Source organism: Xiphias gladius, unplaced genomic scaffold, assembly GCF_016859285.1.
Source record: "Xiphias gladius isolate SHS-SW01 ecotype Sanya breed wild unplaced genomic scaffold, ASM1685928v1 HiC_scaffold_71, whole genome shotgun sequence".
In the NCBI taxonomy this organism is placed as follows: domain Eukaryota; kingdom Metazoa; phylum Chordata; class Actinopteri; order Istiophoriformes; family Xiphiidae; genus Xiphias; species Xiphias gladius.
Genome location: NW_024402420.1, coordinates 1 through 16,632, shown reverse-complemented (window position 1 = coordinate 16,632; position 16,632 = coordinate 1). Strand labels below are relative to the sequence as shown.

The following is a 16,632-nucleotide window of genomic DNA, read 5'->3' as shown; positions in this document are numbered from 1 at the left end:
ATTGCAATAACTTCCATGAAGTGTGAAAGTTTAAATATTTTGAATTTCGGGGGAAAAGAGAGCACTTCTGTCAAATTGGCGCTCAGTATTGGCAGATGTCTCGAGTTTGGGTATCGGAATAGGCATTGGGAAAGAGGGTTAGTGTTGGTCAGATCAATACATCTCTAGTTGTGACTAACAACAATACCAGATTTAGAAACTATCGTTCCGAGTTACCTATGGCTGCTCCCCGTTGTTTCTTCTCCTCTAAGATGGCTGCCAAGTCTTTCTGCTTCTTCTCAGCTCTGGTCCCACTACAAGAGTCTCCAGGGTCCATGCTCCTCATGCGCAGCAACTGGTTGGCTTTCTTGATCTTCTGGCTGTACTGCCGTGCCATCAGGAACACCTTGCTTTTTGTTTTATCCATCAGTTCCAGGGAGAAGTCCACAGACTCACCCAGCAGGAGAAAGGAGGAGGCCAGGGGGGAGTCCAGACCTGCCAGCTCCCCTGGAAACAAATTATGAAGGTCCTTGAGAGGACTCTCTCTCTCAGAGGTGTTTCGTTGAGGAAGCTCCACCAGGTCGTCGTCCTCTAGGCTTTCCTCCAGGTCTCTCCTGATGAGGCCCATACTCTTTAGGTCCTCATAGCTGATGTTGTCATATACATTTTCAATATCGTCTATTGTCAGTTGCTCGGCTGAGGATGATACAGATATGTCGTCACTGGATGATTCGGTATGAATCACTTCCAGGCTCGGTCATTGTCCGGGCTCTGTCTAACCTCTGTAGCCTTCTCCCCTACACTGCTCGCCCTTCGCAGGACTCTGCTCCCGTTTGCTGGAGGGTCAATCTGCACTGCAGGCACCTGTTCGACACGCCAGCTACAGGGACGAGCTGTCCTGGGTGACGAGGCACCCTCTGACCTCTCCAAGGGCACCTCTGGATCTGGTCCACCGGGTTCTGTAGGAACAAACACCTTGTAGATGTCCGATGGTCTGCCCAGATGTTCCTCATTGAATGGTCACTTTCTGTGACTACTACAGAGTGAATAGGGGAGAAAGTCAGCCCGACTGGCTCATGATCTGTTGCAGTGGTCGCCGACTGGAAGACCATAACAAAGCCAGACTAATAATCAAATCACAGTCACCTTATATTTGGTTTCTTGCAGCGGTTTTGTGATTGCAAGTGTCTGTTTTTTTGTCTACCAAGATCCCAGCCAACTCTGTTGGTTGTTTCTAAACTGCTTCTTTCCTCACTCACAGTTCTGCACAGTGGTAATGCGTGCCCTTATTCTGTGTTTTTCTGTATTCCCATAGAAAGAGATGGCGTGAGAGCCAGGAGCGAGAGGATGAGCCGTACATCAAGAAGCCGCCAAACGCCTTTATGCTGTTCAGGAAGAAGCAGAGGCCAAATGTTGTGGCCGAACTGAACATAAGCGACAGCGCGACAGTAAACGCCATCCTTGGACAGAGGGTAAGGGTCTTTGCTCTGTATGTTTGAGTCACTCAGTGTCACACAAACATCATCACGGTTTAGTAAAAGATTTCAAAGCTTTCTGCAGTAATACAGTGAGCAGTGTATAAGACAATGCTTCTAAAAGTGTTGTCTTGTCACCTTACTGTCACCTCGACAGTCATTTTTGTTCTTTTCTTGAAAGAGAATGTTTTTTAGTTATTTTCACGTGACCAGGGAAGGAATTTTCTGCATTTTATGACAGAAACAAACAGTGGGAGTTTGCATTGCAGGGCCTGCACCTATTAATGTGGATCTGTGTGCATCTGTTAATACGTTTTTTTTATGCTTGTGTTTGTGCACAAGTCAGCCTGTAGTTGCATGTAGTTGTGTGTCGCTCTGTGCACTGACAGTGTGTTGTCCTGTGTCCACAGTGGAAGTCTCTATCAATGGAGGAGCAGGCCAGATATTTTGAAGAAGCTGACAGGGAGAGGCGACTCCATGCTCAGCTCTTCCCTGAGTGGTCCCCCAGGGACAACTATGTATGTACACTATGCTCACACACCTCATACATGTTTGCATCATTGCACTAAATGATGCCACACGGTGCCAAGAGTTTTGATCAGCTGATATCAGATGGAAAGTCTGACGTGTTTGTTTTGTCGTGTAGGGCAAAAAGAGAAAGAGGATCAGGAGCAAGGTTCCCAAAAGGGCTAAAGGTAAGACAGTATTTCAGAGGGTCACAGTGTGTTTTCATGCCAAATGTGATTAAAAACTAGACGACATGTGACCACATGGGAGATAATACTCGATGCAAGTTTGAGAAGCAGCATCTAGTTTTGAAAGTATTTTATAAAGTTTCAGTGGACTGATCTGTGTTTTTGTGTCTTTGTATTGCAGCGTCTGCATCTGAACCCGAGCAGATCGCACAGCAAGCCAAGAGGCCATGTCTGACACCAGTGCAGACAGCAATGCTGGGGCCTTCCAGCTTGTAGACCCTTTCAATGGCCGGTCCTCACACTCCGACATTCGTGATGGAGCCTCTACCTCACAGACAGGTGCAATGGACGGTCCTCACACTCAGACATTCGTGATGGAGCCTCTACCTCACAGACAGGTGCAATGGACGGTCCTCACACTCATACATTCATGATGGAGCCTCTACCTCACAGACAAGTGCAATGGACGGTCCTCACACTCAGACATTCGTGATGGAGCCTCTACCTCACAGACAGGTGCAATGGACGGTCCTCACACTCAGACATTCGTGATGGAGCCTCTACCTCACAGACAAGTGCAATGGACGGTCCTCACACTCAGACATTCGTGATGGAGCCTCTACCTCACACTCAGGTGCAATGGACGGTCCTCACACTCAGGTGCAATGGACGGTCCTCACACTCAGACATTCGTGATGGAGCCTCTACCTCACAGACAGGTGCAATGGACGGTCCTCACACTCAGACATTCATGATGGAGCCTCTACCTCACAGACAGGTGCAATGGACGGTCCTCACACTCAGGTGCAATGGACGGTCCTCACACTCAGACATTCGTGATGGAGCCTCTATCTCACAGACAGGTGCAATGGACGGTCCTCACACTCGGACATTCTTGATGGAGCCTTCTACCTCAGACAGTCCGGGTGAAGCTGCCTCACACGGACACTCCAGTGACTGTACCTGAGTATGGCACCTGCATCCTGCCAAAGGTGGAAGAGATGTACTTTATTCACTCCCCATGAACGGCATCCACAGTCTGCGTCACCCCTGCTGCAATTTGGGGCTAAAGGTAAGACAGTATTTCAGAGGGTCACAGTGTGTTTTCATGCGAAATGTGATAATAAAGAGGTGACATGTGACCACATGGGAGATAATACTCGATGCAATTTTGACAAGCAGCATCTAGTTTTGAAAGTATTTTATAAAGTTTCAGTGGACTGATCTGTGTTTTTGTGTCTTTGTATTGCAGCGTCTGCATCTGAACCCGAGCAGATCGCTCAGCAAGCCAAGAGGCCATGTCTGACACCAGTGCAGACAGCAATGCTGGGGCCTTCTACCTTGTAGACACTTGCAATGGACGGTCCTCACACTCAGACATTCGTGATGGAGCCTCTACCTCACAGACAGGTGCAATGGACGGTCCTCACACTCAGACATTCGTGATGGAGCCTCTACCTCACAGACAGGTGCAATGGACGGTCCTCACACTCAGACATTCGTGATGGAGCCTCTACCTCACAGACAGGTGCAATGGACGGTCCTCACACTCAGACATTCGTGATCTACCTCACAGACAGGTGCAATGGACGGTCCTCACACTCAGGTGCAATGGACGGTCCTCACACTCAGGTGCAATGGACGGTCCTCACACTCAGACATTCGTGATGGAGCCTCTATCTCACAGACAGGTGCAATGGACGGTCCTCACACTCAGACATTCGTGATGGAGCCTCTCTCTCACAGACAGGTGCAATGGACGGTCCTCACACTCAGACATTCGTGATGGAGCCTCTACCTCACAGACAAGTGCAATGGACGGTGCTCACACTCAGACATTCGTGATGGAGCCTCTATCTCACAGACAGGTGCAATGGACGGTCCTCACACTCAGACATTCGTGATGGAGCCTCTCTCTCACAGACAGGTGCAATGGACGGTCCTCACACTCAGACATTCGTGATGGAGCCTCTACCTCACAGACAAGTGCAATGGACGGTCCTCACACTCGGACATTCTTGATGGAGCCTTCTACCTCAGACAGTCCGGGTGAAGCTGCCTCACACGGACACTCCAGTGACTGTACCTGAGTATGGCACCTGCATCCTGCCAAAGGTGGAAGAGATGTACTTTATTCACTCCCCATGAACGGCATCCACAGTCTGCGTCACCCCTGCAATTTGAAAAGTCCACCCACTTTTACAGTGTTTTCTTTTTTTTCCCATTTTGTTTATTTGCTTACCTTCTTGTATTGTGATTGATTTCCCTTCAGGCGTATTGCATGACTACTGATGTGTGTTTTAACCACCTCCTGATAAACTGACTGAGCTAATATACCAGCTGATTTTAGCTCTTCACAAGTTTGAGGTACTCATTTCATGCTACTTTATTCTTACTCAACTTCAGTTTGGAGGGAAATATTGTATTTTCTTTTTTTTGTCTTTTTTTTCATTAAACATTAAAACATTTTGTGCTTAAAGCTTCCCAAGTGTGAGAATTTGCTCTGCTCTCTCTTAAATGACAATAAACTGAATACATTTGTGCCGTAGACTGTCTGAAGGTGTCTCTTGGTAGCCTAACGGTGAAGGGCATTTCTCAGCATTTTTACACAATAATGCATAAATAATAATGATCTAATGATAAATCAATCACTGGGGCCATTTTTCTGCACTGAAAACTTTTATTTTTTACACTGTTAAGTACATTTTTCTGATTACATACTTTTACTTATGTAACATTTTCAATGCAGGACTTTTACTTGTAACTGAGTATTCTTACAGCATGGTATTAGTACTTCCTCAACCACTGCAAGTATACCACCAGTAGTTTAAAAAAAAAAAAAAAAAAAAAAAAATTCCAGAGCTGTAAGGACCAATAATTTAAAAGCCTCTCAACCCAAACTACAAAACTACAGCATGCTCTCTTCTTACCTCCTGTTGCCTTGGCGATGCGTTTGAGGTCCCTCTTAAGAACCCTTCTCACTGCCATGGCTCCTACATCCACAAAGTACTTGAAACACATGTCATCAATGCCACCAGTGGTCAGGATAACATTGGCACCTGCTGCCAAAATCCTTGGGATCCTCTCCTTGGTGATATCAGATTCCTGAAGCAATAAAGTATTATTTCAGTCTCACCACTAACATTCAGGATCACAAATCAGATTGTACAACATACACACAGTCTACGCATTGTCATAGGTCTGCAAGACAAACAGATTGTGCTCTTTTAAAAAATATATTTAAATAAACAACTTTAACTTTAGTTCTGTGCTCAATATTATGATCAAACTAAGTAAATCATCTTATATAGTACAGACACAAAAAGGAATTATAGACACATTGTCCAGTCCACAGTAGTGGTCCAGGAGCTCAGAGAGAAGCTGCTGTCTTCACTTGTGGCTGCTAATGTTTTCTCCGCCGCGTATCACTGTGAAAACTATTGAGTCAGCATCACAGCAAATGTAAATGGGACAAAAAAAAGAAAAATGTTCCATCATTAACCTTTGCCTGATCTGGTCTAGCTTCTCTGGGTCGTTGATAATAACTTGGACTCCCATCTTCGTTTTGGTTTTCTGCAGGCTGAAGTCCAGGCAAGCAATCTTGGCGTTAACAACGCGCTTTACCATGCCTTTGAACAAACAGAAAACAGCATGTTCAATATGGGAAATAGGCGAAGAGCAATTAAAATTGACCTTACCACAAAAATCAACAGGATGTGGACAAGAATCACAAAAGTAATGAAACAAGCAAACATGTACTGGCCTCATTTCAGGTTAATACTCAACTGTCCGGCCAGAAAAGAGGCGCCACAGTTTACAAACCACTGTGACTACATTCCTTTCAAAGCCAGTGTACTGTCTCCCACGCGTATCACCGCATACACCATCAAGCAAGGTATTGCAGCAAATTTAAATGGGAGTTTAATCAGCTGCAATTTTGTATGCAGCATTACATAATTGGGCTGTGTAAATTCTCACAATTTATAATTTGAAATTTGTGAATTTCAGGCTTTGTAGCAAACGCACCTTGTGAGCCAACGGTGCAGTTCAGTGCATAGCCATTAACCAAGAAGCTCTCTCTCTGGCTGCGGCCGTGAGCTTTCAGCACATTGACAGAGTTGATGGGATATCTGACTACCTCCTTGCTGTCCACAAATTTCACAGCCAGGGCAGCATCCACCACCATGTTAGCAAAGAAGTCGGCATCACTGAAGACTCAGGAGTCAAGGTAGAAAGGGCAGCAGAGAAGGATTTCTTTACCCACATGTAACTCCTGTCCATTACAAATTATGCTCATTGGCTACAAACTCAACCGCACATGACCATCTGTGAAATAAGAAATTAACCAAATTTTAAAATGGGATGCACTTATCTTTTTGAATAATTAAATACAAAAGCCAGTGACTCTGGGGGTTGGGTCCTAACAAAACATGTTTACACTGCTTCATAGAGAAGGAAGGATACACTCCAATGATTTTGGAAGACATGGAGGTCTTGGCTGCATTGATTAGGCACTCTCTCCCCAAGTCATCTGTTCCAATAGTGAGATTCTCGTTAATGTACGAGTTGTTCTACATGTTAGCATCTTACTTGCAAGCCAGACGATATCCACTGATGACTGACGTGGGGGGAATCTTCTGCTTCACCAGCTCATCTGCACTCTTTAGAAACTCTGCGGCAAGAATTACCTGAAAGAATGTCACCGGGCATACTTTATAAGAATCAACACACAGCATTACCAGTTTCCCTACACCAACAATGAAAATCTCAGTTATGGATCTCACACTGTACCAACGTTTCATTGGGGGGGCGCACAACCCCTTCAGACACTGAGGGACAGTTCCTCTTTCCTGTTAGCATAGCCACACATCCGTAATAAGGGGCAGATGCATGGTACTAAAACAGGACATTTCAATACACTTTCTTTCGTAAATAACGAGTAAGGTTTATAAGGCACACTCATTCTCCCTGTTGGGGTACGAAGCGGCAGTGTGTTTCTGAGGTCAGAGCAGCCGTCGCCCTTACTCACCACAGACATGGTCCCATCTCTGACCTCCACTAGTAGTTTAAAGCGACAGCGTTATAGCGACATTTTGGACCACCGCACAACCGAGAAGAAAGGTAGCGGCGCAGTGCACCATGGGTGAGCGGGTATTAAACAGAAGGTTCGAGAAGAAAGTTTATCAAAAAAAAAAACAAAAAAAAAAACCTGGACTTTAAACTACGAACGTTTCTAATTATGTAACAGAGCTCATTATTAAATATGTAATGAAGTTTCACGTTATCCAGTTCCCTTATCAAACTAGAAAATACGGTTTTGTCAGGTTATTTCTTAAACACTACATTTCCAAACCACCGCGACGCCCCCTCCTTCGTAAACTACTTCTTTCCTCACTCACAGTTCTGCACAGTGGTAATGCGTGCCCTTATTCTGTGTTTTTCTGTATTCCCATAGAAAGAGATGGCGTGAGAGCCAGGAGCGAGAGGATGAGCCGTACATCCAGAAGCCGCCAAACGCCTTTATGCTGTTCAGGAAGGAGCAGAGGCCAAATGTCGTGGCCGAACTGAACATTAGCGACAGCGCGACAGTAAACGCCATCCTTGGACAGAGGGTAAGGGTCTTTGCTCTGTATGTTTGAGTCACTCAGTGTCACACAAACATCATCACGGTTTAGTAAAAGATTTCAAAGCTTTCTGCAGTAATACAGTGAGCAGTGTATAAGACAATGCTTCTAAAAGTGTTGTCTTGTCACCTTACTGTCACCTCGACAGTCATTTTTGTTCTTTTCTTGAAAGAGAATGTTTTTTAGTTATTTTCACGTGACCAGGGAAGGAATTTTCTGCATTTTATGACAGAAACAAACAGTGGGAGTTTGCATTGCAGGGCCTGCACCTATTAATGTGGATCTGTGTGCATCTGTTAATACGTTTTTTTTATGCTTGTGTTTGTGCACAAGTCAGCCTGTAGTTGCATGTAGTTGTGTGTCGCTGTGTGCACTGACAGTGTGCTGTCCTGTGTCCACAGTGGAAGTCTCTGTCAATGGAGGAGCAGGCCAAATATTTTGAAGAAGCTGACAGGGAGAGGTGGCTCCATGCTCAGCTCTTCCCTGAGTGGTCCCCCAGGGACAACTATGTATGTACACTATGCTCACACACCTCATACATGTTTGCATCATTGCACTAAATGAGGCCACACGGTGCCAAGAGTTTTGATCAGCTGATATCAGATGGAAAGTCTGACGTGTTTGTTTTGTCGTGTAGGGCAAAAAGAGAAAGAGGATCAGGAGCAAGGTTCCCAAAAGGGCTAAAGGTAAGACAGTATTTCAGAGGGTCACAGTGTGTTTTCATGCCAAATGTGATTAAAAACTAGACGACATGTGACCACATGTGAGATAATACTCGATGCAAGTTTGAGAAGCAGCATCTAGTTTTGAAAGTATTTTATAAAGTTTCAGTGGACTGATCTGTGTTTTTGTGTCTTTGTATTGCAGCGTCTGCATCTGAACCCGAGCAGATCGCACAGCAAGCCAAGAGGCCATGTCTGACACCAGTGCAGACAGCAATGCTGGGGCCTTCCAGCTTGTAGACCCTTTCAATGGGCGGTCCTCACACTCCGACATTCGTGATGGAGCCTCTACCTCACAGACAGGTGCAATGGACGGTCCTCACACTCAGACATTCGTGATGGAGCCTCTACCTCACAGACAGGTGCAATGGACGGTCCTCACACTCAGACATTCGTGATGGAGCCTTCTACCACACAGACAAGTGCAATGTGCGGTCCTCAAAATCGGACATTCATGATGGAGCCTTCAACCTCACAGACAGGTGCAATGGACGGTCCTCACACTCAGACATTCGTGATGGAGCCTCTACCTCACAGACAGGTGCAATGGACGGTCCTCACACTCAGACATTCGTGATGGAGCCTCTACCTCACAGACAGGTGCAATGGACGGTCCTCACACTCAGGTGCAATGGACGGTCCTCACACTCAGACATTCGTGATGGAGCCTCTACCTCACAGACAGGTGCAATGGACGGTCCTCACACTCAGACATTCGTGATGGAGCCTCTACCTCACAGACAGGTGCAATGGACGGTCCTCACACTCAGACATTCGTGATGGAGCCTCTCTCTCACAGACAGGTGCAATGGACGGTCCTCACACTCAGACATTCGTGATGGAGCCTCTACCTCACAGACAGGTGCAATGGACGGTCCTCACACTCAGACATTCTTGATGGAGCCTTCTACCTCAGACAGTCCGGGTGAAGCTGCCTCACACGGACACTCCAGTGACTGTACCTGAGTATGGCACCTGCATCCTGCCAAAGGTGGAAGAGATGTACTTTATTCACTCCCCATGAACGGCATCCACAGTCTGCGTCACCCCTGCTGCAATTTGGGGCTAAAGGTAAGACAGTATTTCAGAGGGTCACAGTGTGTTTTCATGCGAAATGTGATAATAACTAGATGACATGTGACCACATGGGAGATAATACTCGATGCAATTTTGACAAGCAGCATCTAGTTTTGAAAGTATTTTATAAAGTTTCAGTGGACTGATCTGTGTTTTTGTGTCTTTGTATTGCAGCGTCTGCATCTGAACCCGAGCAGATCGCTCAGCAAGCCAAGAGGCCATGTCTGACACCAGTGCAGACAGCAATGCTGGGGCCTTCTACCTTGTAGACACTTGCAATGGACGGTCCTCACACTCAGACATTCGTGATGGAGCCTCTACCTCACAGACAGGTGCAATGGACGGTCCTCACACTCAGACATTCGTGATGGAGCCTCTACCTCACAGACAGGTGCAATGGACGGTCCTCACACTCAGACATTCGTGATGGAGCCTCTACCTCACAGACAAGTGCAATGGACGGTCCTCACACTCAGGTGCAATGGACGGTCCTCACACTCAGGTGCAATGGACGGTCCTCACACTCAACAGGTGCAATGGACGGTCCTCACACTCAGACATTCGTGATGGAGCCTCTACCTCACAGACAAGTGCAATGGACGGTCCTCACACTCAGGTGCAATGGACGGTCCTCACACTCACAGACAGGTGCAATGGACGGTCCTCACACTCAGACATTCGTGATGGAGCCTCTATCTCACAGACAGGTGCAATGGACGGTCCTCACACTCGGACATTCTTGATGGAGCCTTCTACCTCAGACAGTCCGGGTGAAGCTGCCTCACACGGACACTCCAGTGACTGTACCTGAGTATGGCACCTGCATCCTGCCAAAGGTGGAAGAGATGTACTTTATTCACTCCCCATGAACGGCATCCACAGTCTGCGTCACCCCTGCAATTTGAAAAGTCCACCCACTTTTACAGTGTTTTCTTTTTTTTCCCATTTTGTTTATTTGCTTACCTTCTTGTATTGTGATTGATTTCCCTTCAGGCGTATTGCATGACTACTGATGTGTGTTTTAACCACCTCCTGATAAACTGACTGAGCTAATATACCAGCTGATTTTAGCTCTTCACAAGTTTGAGGTACTCATTTCATGCTACTTTATTCTTACTCAACTTCAGTTTGGAGGGAAATATTGTATTTTCTTTTTTTTGTCTTTTTTTTCATTAAACATTAAAACATTTTGTGCTTAAAGCTTCCCAAGTGTGAGAATTTGCTCTGCTCTCTCTTAAATGACAATAAACTGAATACATTTGTGCCGTAGACTGTCTGAAGGTGTCTCTTGGTAGCCTAACGGTGAAGGGCATTTCTCAGCATTTTTACACAATAATGCATAAATAATAATGATCTAATGATAAATCAATCACTGGGGCCATTTTTCTGCACTGAAAACTTTTATTTTTTACACTGTTAAGTACATTTTTCTGATTACATACTTTTACTTATGTAACATTTTCAATGCAGGACTTTTACTTGTAACTGAGTATTCTTACAGCATGGTATTAGTACTTCCTCAACCACTGCAAGTATACCACCAGTAGTTTAAAAAAAAAAAAAAAAAAAAAAAAATTCCAGAGCTGTAAGGACCAATAATTTAAAAGCCTCTCAACCCAAACTACAAAACTACAGCATGCTCTCTTCTTACCTCCTGTTGCCTTGGCGATGCGTTTGAGGTCCCTCTTAAGAACCCTTCTCACTGCCATGGCTCCTACATCCACAAAGTACTTGAAACACATGTCATCAATGCCACCAGTGGTCAGGATAACATTGGCACCTGCTGCCAAAATCCTTGGGATCCTCTCCTTGGTGATATCAGATTCCCTGAAGCAATAAAGTATTATTTCAGTCTCACCACTAACATTCAGGATCACAAATCAGATTGTACAACATACACACAGTCTACGCATTGTCATAGGTCTGCAAGACAAACAGATTGTGCTCTTTTAAAAAATATATTTAAATAAACAACTTTAACTTTAGTTCTGTGCTCAATATTATGATCAAACTAAGTAAATCATCTTATATAGTACAGACACAAAAAGGAATTATAGACACATTGTCCAGTCCACAGTAGTGGTCCAGGAGCTCAGAGAGAAGCTGCTGTCTTCACTTGTGGCTGCTAATGTTTTCTCCGCCGCGTATCACTGTGAAAACTATTGAGTCAGCATCACAGCAAATGTAAATGGGACAAAAAAAAGAAAAATGTTCCATCATTAACCTTTGCCTGATCTGGTCTAGCTTCTCTGGGTCGTTGATAATAACTTGGACTCCCATCTTCGTTTTGGTTTTCTGCAGGCTGAAGTCCAGGCAAGCAATCTTGGCGTTAACAACGCGCTTTACCATGCCTTTGAACAAACAGAAAACAGCATGTTCAATATGGGAAATAGGCGAAGAGCAATTAAAATTGACCTTACCACAAAAATCAACAGGATGTGGACAAGAATCACAAAAGTAATGAAACAAGCAAACATGTACTGGCCTCATTTCAGGTTAATACTCAACTGTCCGGCCAGAAAAGAGGCGCCACAGTTTACAAACCACTGTGACTACATTCCTTTCAAAGCCAGTGTACTGTCTCCCACGCGTATCACCGCATACACCATCAAGCAAGGTATTGCAGCAAATTTAAATGGGAGTTTAATCAGCTGCAATTTTGTATGCAGCATTACATAATTGGGCTGTGTAAATTCTCACAATTTATAATTTGAAATTTGTGAATTTCAGGCTTTGTAGCAAACGCACCTTGTGAGCCAACGGTGCAGTTCAGTGCATAGCCATTAACCAAGAAGCTCTCTCTCTGGCTGCGGCCGTGAGCTTTCAGCACATTGACAGAGTTGATGGGATATCTGACTACCTCCTTGCTGTCCACAAATTTCACAGCCAGGGCAGCATCCACCACCATGTTAGCAAAGAAGTCGGCATCACTGAAGACTCAGGAGTCAAGGTAGAAAGGGCAGCAGAGAAGGATTTCTTTACCCACATGTAACTCCTGTCCATTACAAATTATGCTCATTGGCTACAAACTCAACCGCACATGACCATCTGTGAAATAAGAAATTAACCAAATTTTAAAATGGGATGCACTTATCTTTTGAATAATTAAAAACAAATTCCAGTTACTCAGGGGGTTGGGTCCTAACAAAACATGTTTACACTGCTTCATAGAGAAGGAAGGATACACTCCAATGATTTTGGAAGACATGGAGGTCTTGGCTGCATTGATTAGGCACTCTCTCCCCAAGTCATCTGTTCCAATAGTGAGATTCTCGTTAATGTACGAGTTGTTCTACATGTTAGCATCTTACTTGCAAGCCAGACGATATCCACTGATGACTGACGTGGGGGGAATCTTCTGCTTCACCAGCTCATCTGCACTCTTTAGAAACTCTGCGGCAAGAATTACCTGAAAGAATGTCACCGGGCATACTTTATAAGAATCAACACACAGCATTACCAGTTTCCCTACACCAACAATGAAAATCTCAGTTATGGATCTCACACTGTACCAACGTTTCATTGGGGGGGCGCACAACCCCTTCAGACACTGAGGGACAGTTCCTCTTTCCTGTTAGCATAGCCACACATCCGTAATAAGGGGCAGATGCATGGTACTAAAACAGGACATTTCAATACACTTTCTTTCGTAAATAACGAGTAAGGTTTATAAGGCACACTCATTCTCCCTGTTGGGGTACGAAGCGGCAGTGTGTTTCTGAGGTCAGAGCAGCCGTCGCCCTTACTCACCACAGACATGGTCCCATCTCTGACCTCCACTAGTAGTTTAAAGCGACAGCGTTATAGCGACATTTTGGACCACCGCACAACCGAGAAGAAAGGTAGCGGCGCAGTGCACCATGGGTGAGCGGGTATTAAACAGAAGGTTCGAGAAGAAAGTTTATCAAAAAAAAAAAAAAAAAACCTGGACTTTAAACTACGAACGTTTCTAATTATGTAACAGAGCTCATTATTAAATATGTAATGAAGTTTCACGTTATCCAGTTCCCTTATCAAACTAGAAAATACGGTTTTGTCAGGTTATTTCTTAAACACTACATTTCCAAACCACCGCGACGCCCCCTCCTTCGTAAACTACTTCTTTCCTCACTCACAGTTCTGCACAGTGGTAATGCGTGCCCTTATTCTGTGTTTTTCTGTATTCCCATAGAAAGAGATGGCGTGAGAGCCAGGAGCGAGAGGATGAGCCGTACATCCAGAAGCCGCCAAACGCCTTTATGCTGTTCAGGAAGGAGCAGAGGCCAAATGTCGTGGCCGAACTGAACATTAGCGACAGCGCGACAGTAAACGCCATCCTTGGACAGAGGGTAAGGGTCTTTGCTCTGTATGTTTGAGTCACTCAGTGTCACACAAACATCATCACGGTTTAGTAAAAGATTTCAAAGCTTTCTGCGGTAATACAGTGAGCAGTGTATAAGACAATGCTTCTAAAAGTGTTGTCTTGTCACCTTACTGTCACCTCGACAGTCATTTTTGTTCTTTTCTTGAAAGAGAATGTTTTTTAGTTATTTTCACGTGACCAGGGAAGGAATTTTCTGCATTTTATGACAGAAACAAACAGTGGGAGTTTGCATTGCAGGGCCTGCACCTATTAATGTGGATCTGTGTGCATCTGTTAATACGTTTTTTTTATGCTTGTGTTTGTGCACAAGTCAGCCTGTAGTTGCATGTAGTTGTGTGTCGCTGTGTGCACTGACAGTGTGCTGTCCTGTGTCCACAGTGGAAGTCTCTGTCAATGGAGGAGCAGGCCAAATATTCCGAAGAAGCTCACAGGGAGAGGTGGCTCCATGCTCAGCGCTTCCCTGAGTGGTCCCCCAGGGACAACTATGTATGTACACTATGCTCACACACCTCATACATGTTTGCATCATTGCACTAAATGAGGCCACACGGTGCCAAGAGTTTTGATCAGCTGATATCAGATGGAAAGTCTGACGTGTTTGTTTTGTCGTGTAGGGCAAAAAGAGAAAGAGGATCAGGACTAAGGTTCCCAAAAGGGCTAAAGGTAAGACAGTATTTCAGAGGGTCCCAGTGTGTTTTCATGCCAAATGTGATTAAAAACTAGACGACATGTGACCACATGTGAGATAATACTCGATGCAAGTTTGAGAAGCAGCATCTAGTTTTGAAAGTATTTTATAAAGTTTCAGTGGACTGATCTGTGTTTTTGTGTCTTTGTATTGCAGCGTCTGCATCTGAACCCGAGCAGATGGCACAGCAAGCCAAGAGGCCATGTCTGACACCAGTGCAGACAGCAATGCTGGGGCCTTCCAGCTTGTAGACCCTTTCAATGGGCGGTCCTCACACTCCGACATTCGTGATGGAGCCTTCTACCTCGCAGACATGTGCAATGTGCGGTCCTCAAAATCAGAACTTCGTCGTGGAGCCTTCTGCCTCACAGACAGGTGCAATGGACTTTCCTCACACTACGACATTCGTGATGGAGCCTTCTACCACACAGACAAGTGCAATGTGCGGTCCTCAAAATCGGACATTCATGATGGAGCCTTCAACCTCACAGACAGGTGCAATGGACTTTCCTCACACTACGACATTCGTGATGGAGCCTTCTGCCTCACAGACAGGTGCAATGGACTTTCCTCACACTACGACATTCGTGATGGAGCCTTCTGCCTCACAGACAGGTGCAATGGACTTTCCTCACACTAAGACATTCGTGATGGAGCCTTCTGCCTCACAGACAGGTGCAATGGACTTTCCTCACACTACGACATTCGTGATGGAGCCTTCTGCCTCACAGACAAGTGCAATGGGTGGTCCTCAAAACCACACATTCTTGATGGAGCCTTCAACCTCACAGACAGGTGCAATGGACTTTCCTCACACTAAGACATTCGTGATGGAGCCTTCTGCCTCACAGACAAGTGCAATGGACTTTCCTCCCCATGAACGGCATCCACAGTCTGCGTCACCCCTGCTGCACTTTGAAAAGTCCACTGTATTATATTGTATATATTGTATTTTTTTTTTCTTTTTTTTCATTAAACATTAAAACAGCTTCTCAAGTGTGAGAATTTTTCTCTGCTCTGTCTTAAATGACAATAAACTGAATACTTTTGTCATACATACAGACTGTCTGAACGTGTCTCTTGGTAGCCTAACGGTGAAGGCCATTTCTCAGCATTTTTACCCAGTAATGCATAAATAATAATGATCTAATGATAAATCAATCACTGGGGCCATTTTTCTGCACTGAACACTTTTATTTTTGATACTCTTGAGTACATTTTTCTGAATACATACTTTTACTTATGTAACATTTTCAATGCAGGACTTTTACTTGTAACTGAGTATTCTTACAGCATGGTATTAGTACTTCCTCAACCACTGCAAGTATACAACTACTAGTTCAAAAAAAAAAAAATCGCTGTTCATAAATGTCAAAGATCTGGTTGAGATCGTTTTGAAAGTGTGTTGCCTTAAAAAAGTTTGTCCAACAGGGAGCACTGACAAATTATTTTTCAACTGTAAAATGCTGTGTTCAGTACATATCCTGGTCACATCTCTTCAAACAAATTTTATCATCATATTTACAGGCTGCTATGCTTGTATTAGATGGCTCAGTTCTTCTTGACAGGGTAAGTAGTGAATAGTTCATACTGAGGACTGGTCAACGACTGCTGCTCTGTACTATATTCAATGTGATGACATTGTCATTCAATGATAACCACATTAACACAAAGATAAGTTTAATCTGATTTTATTGCCTCCAGTACATTGTTTTGTTGAGCAATGACAACGAGGCAGTTAAAAAAATACAGTACATTTCACTTAAACATGAAAGCATTATATAGCATGCCTATGGCATACAAGAATAACTTTCCTAAAATGTACATCTTTACAAAGTGTTTACAAATAAAAGGTAAAAAAGACAGAAAAGTGCAAAAAAAAGAGTCAATGAAGAAAGACAATCCCCACCAGTGAAAACAGAGGATAAAAATGTACAAAAAAAAACAAAAGACAAAAACATACTTCATATTCCTAACTTGTGTTGGATGCACATTTCCTGATATGAAGG

The 16,632-nt window shown here is 44.4% G+C and overlaps 4 protein-coding genes across 4 annotated transcripts; 1 reads left to right on the top strand and 3 right to left on the bottom strand.

Moving 5' to 3' along the window:
• Positions 1-216: 216 nt before the first annotated feature.
• On the bottom strand, positions 217-1,877 carry LOC120787838 (pleckstrin homology domain-containing family G member 1-like; the record flags this gene model as incomplete). The annotated part of the gene is made up of 2 exons (XM_040123377.1): positions 1,126-1,877; positions 217-1,015 (listed from the first exon to the last, which is right to left on the bottom strand). A coding segment is annotated over exon 2 (391 nt), but the record flags the coding sequence as incomplete, so codon positions are not given.
• On the top strand, positions 693-15,192 carry LOC120787837 (lymphoid enhancer-binding factor 1-like). Its single transcript, XM_040123376.1, has 6 exons — positions 693-713; positions 768-940; positions 1,295-1,451; positions 1,865-1,972; positions 14,550-14,598; positions 14,780-15,192. The coding sequence occupies exons 1-6, from the start codon at positions 693-695 to the stop codon at positions 14,872-14,874; spliced, it is 603 nt and encodes a 200-aa protein (XP_039979310.1). The 3' UTR covers positions 14,875-15,192.
• LOC120787840 (T-complex protein 1 subunit alpha-like) lies at positions 2,949-7,330 on the bottom strand. The gene is given in 7 exon segments (XM_040123380.1): positions 2,949-3,132; positions 4,156-4,255; positions 5,080-5,254; positions 5,651-5,778; positions 6,176-6,357; positions 6,614-6,837; positions 7,179-7,330. Coding segments are annotated over 7 exon segments (864 nt in total). The 5' UTR covers positions 7,188-7,330; the 3' UTR covers positions 2,949-3,086.
• LOC120787839 (T-complex protein 1 subunit alpha-like) lies at positions 9,332-13,415 on the bottom strand. The gene is given in 7 exon segments (XM_040123378.1): positions 9,332-9,477; positions 10,300-10,399; positions 11,224-11,399; positions 11,797-11,923; positions 12,321-12,502; positions 12,758-12,981; positions 13,323-13,415. Coding segments are annotated over 7 exon segments (864 nt in total). The 5' UTR covers positions 13,332-13,415; the 3' UTR covers positions 9,332-9,431.
• Positions 15,193-16,632: the final 1,440 nt, after the last annotated feature.

Excerpts from the sequence above, each read along its gene's own strand:
- LOC120787837 (XM_040123376.1), top strand. The coding sequence starts at position 693 with ATGTCGTCACTGGATGATTCG. Across the intron at positions 941-1,294 it reads GATCTGGTCCACCGGGTTCT|AAAGAGATGGCGTGAGAGCC; the intron begins GTAGGAACAAAC and ends GTATTCCCATAG. Across the intron at positions 14,599-14,779 it reads GGTTCCCAAAAGGGCTAAAG|CGTCTGCATCTGAACCCGAG; the intron begins GTAAGACAGTAT and ends TTTGTATTGCAG.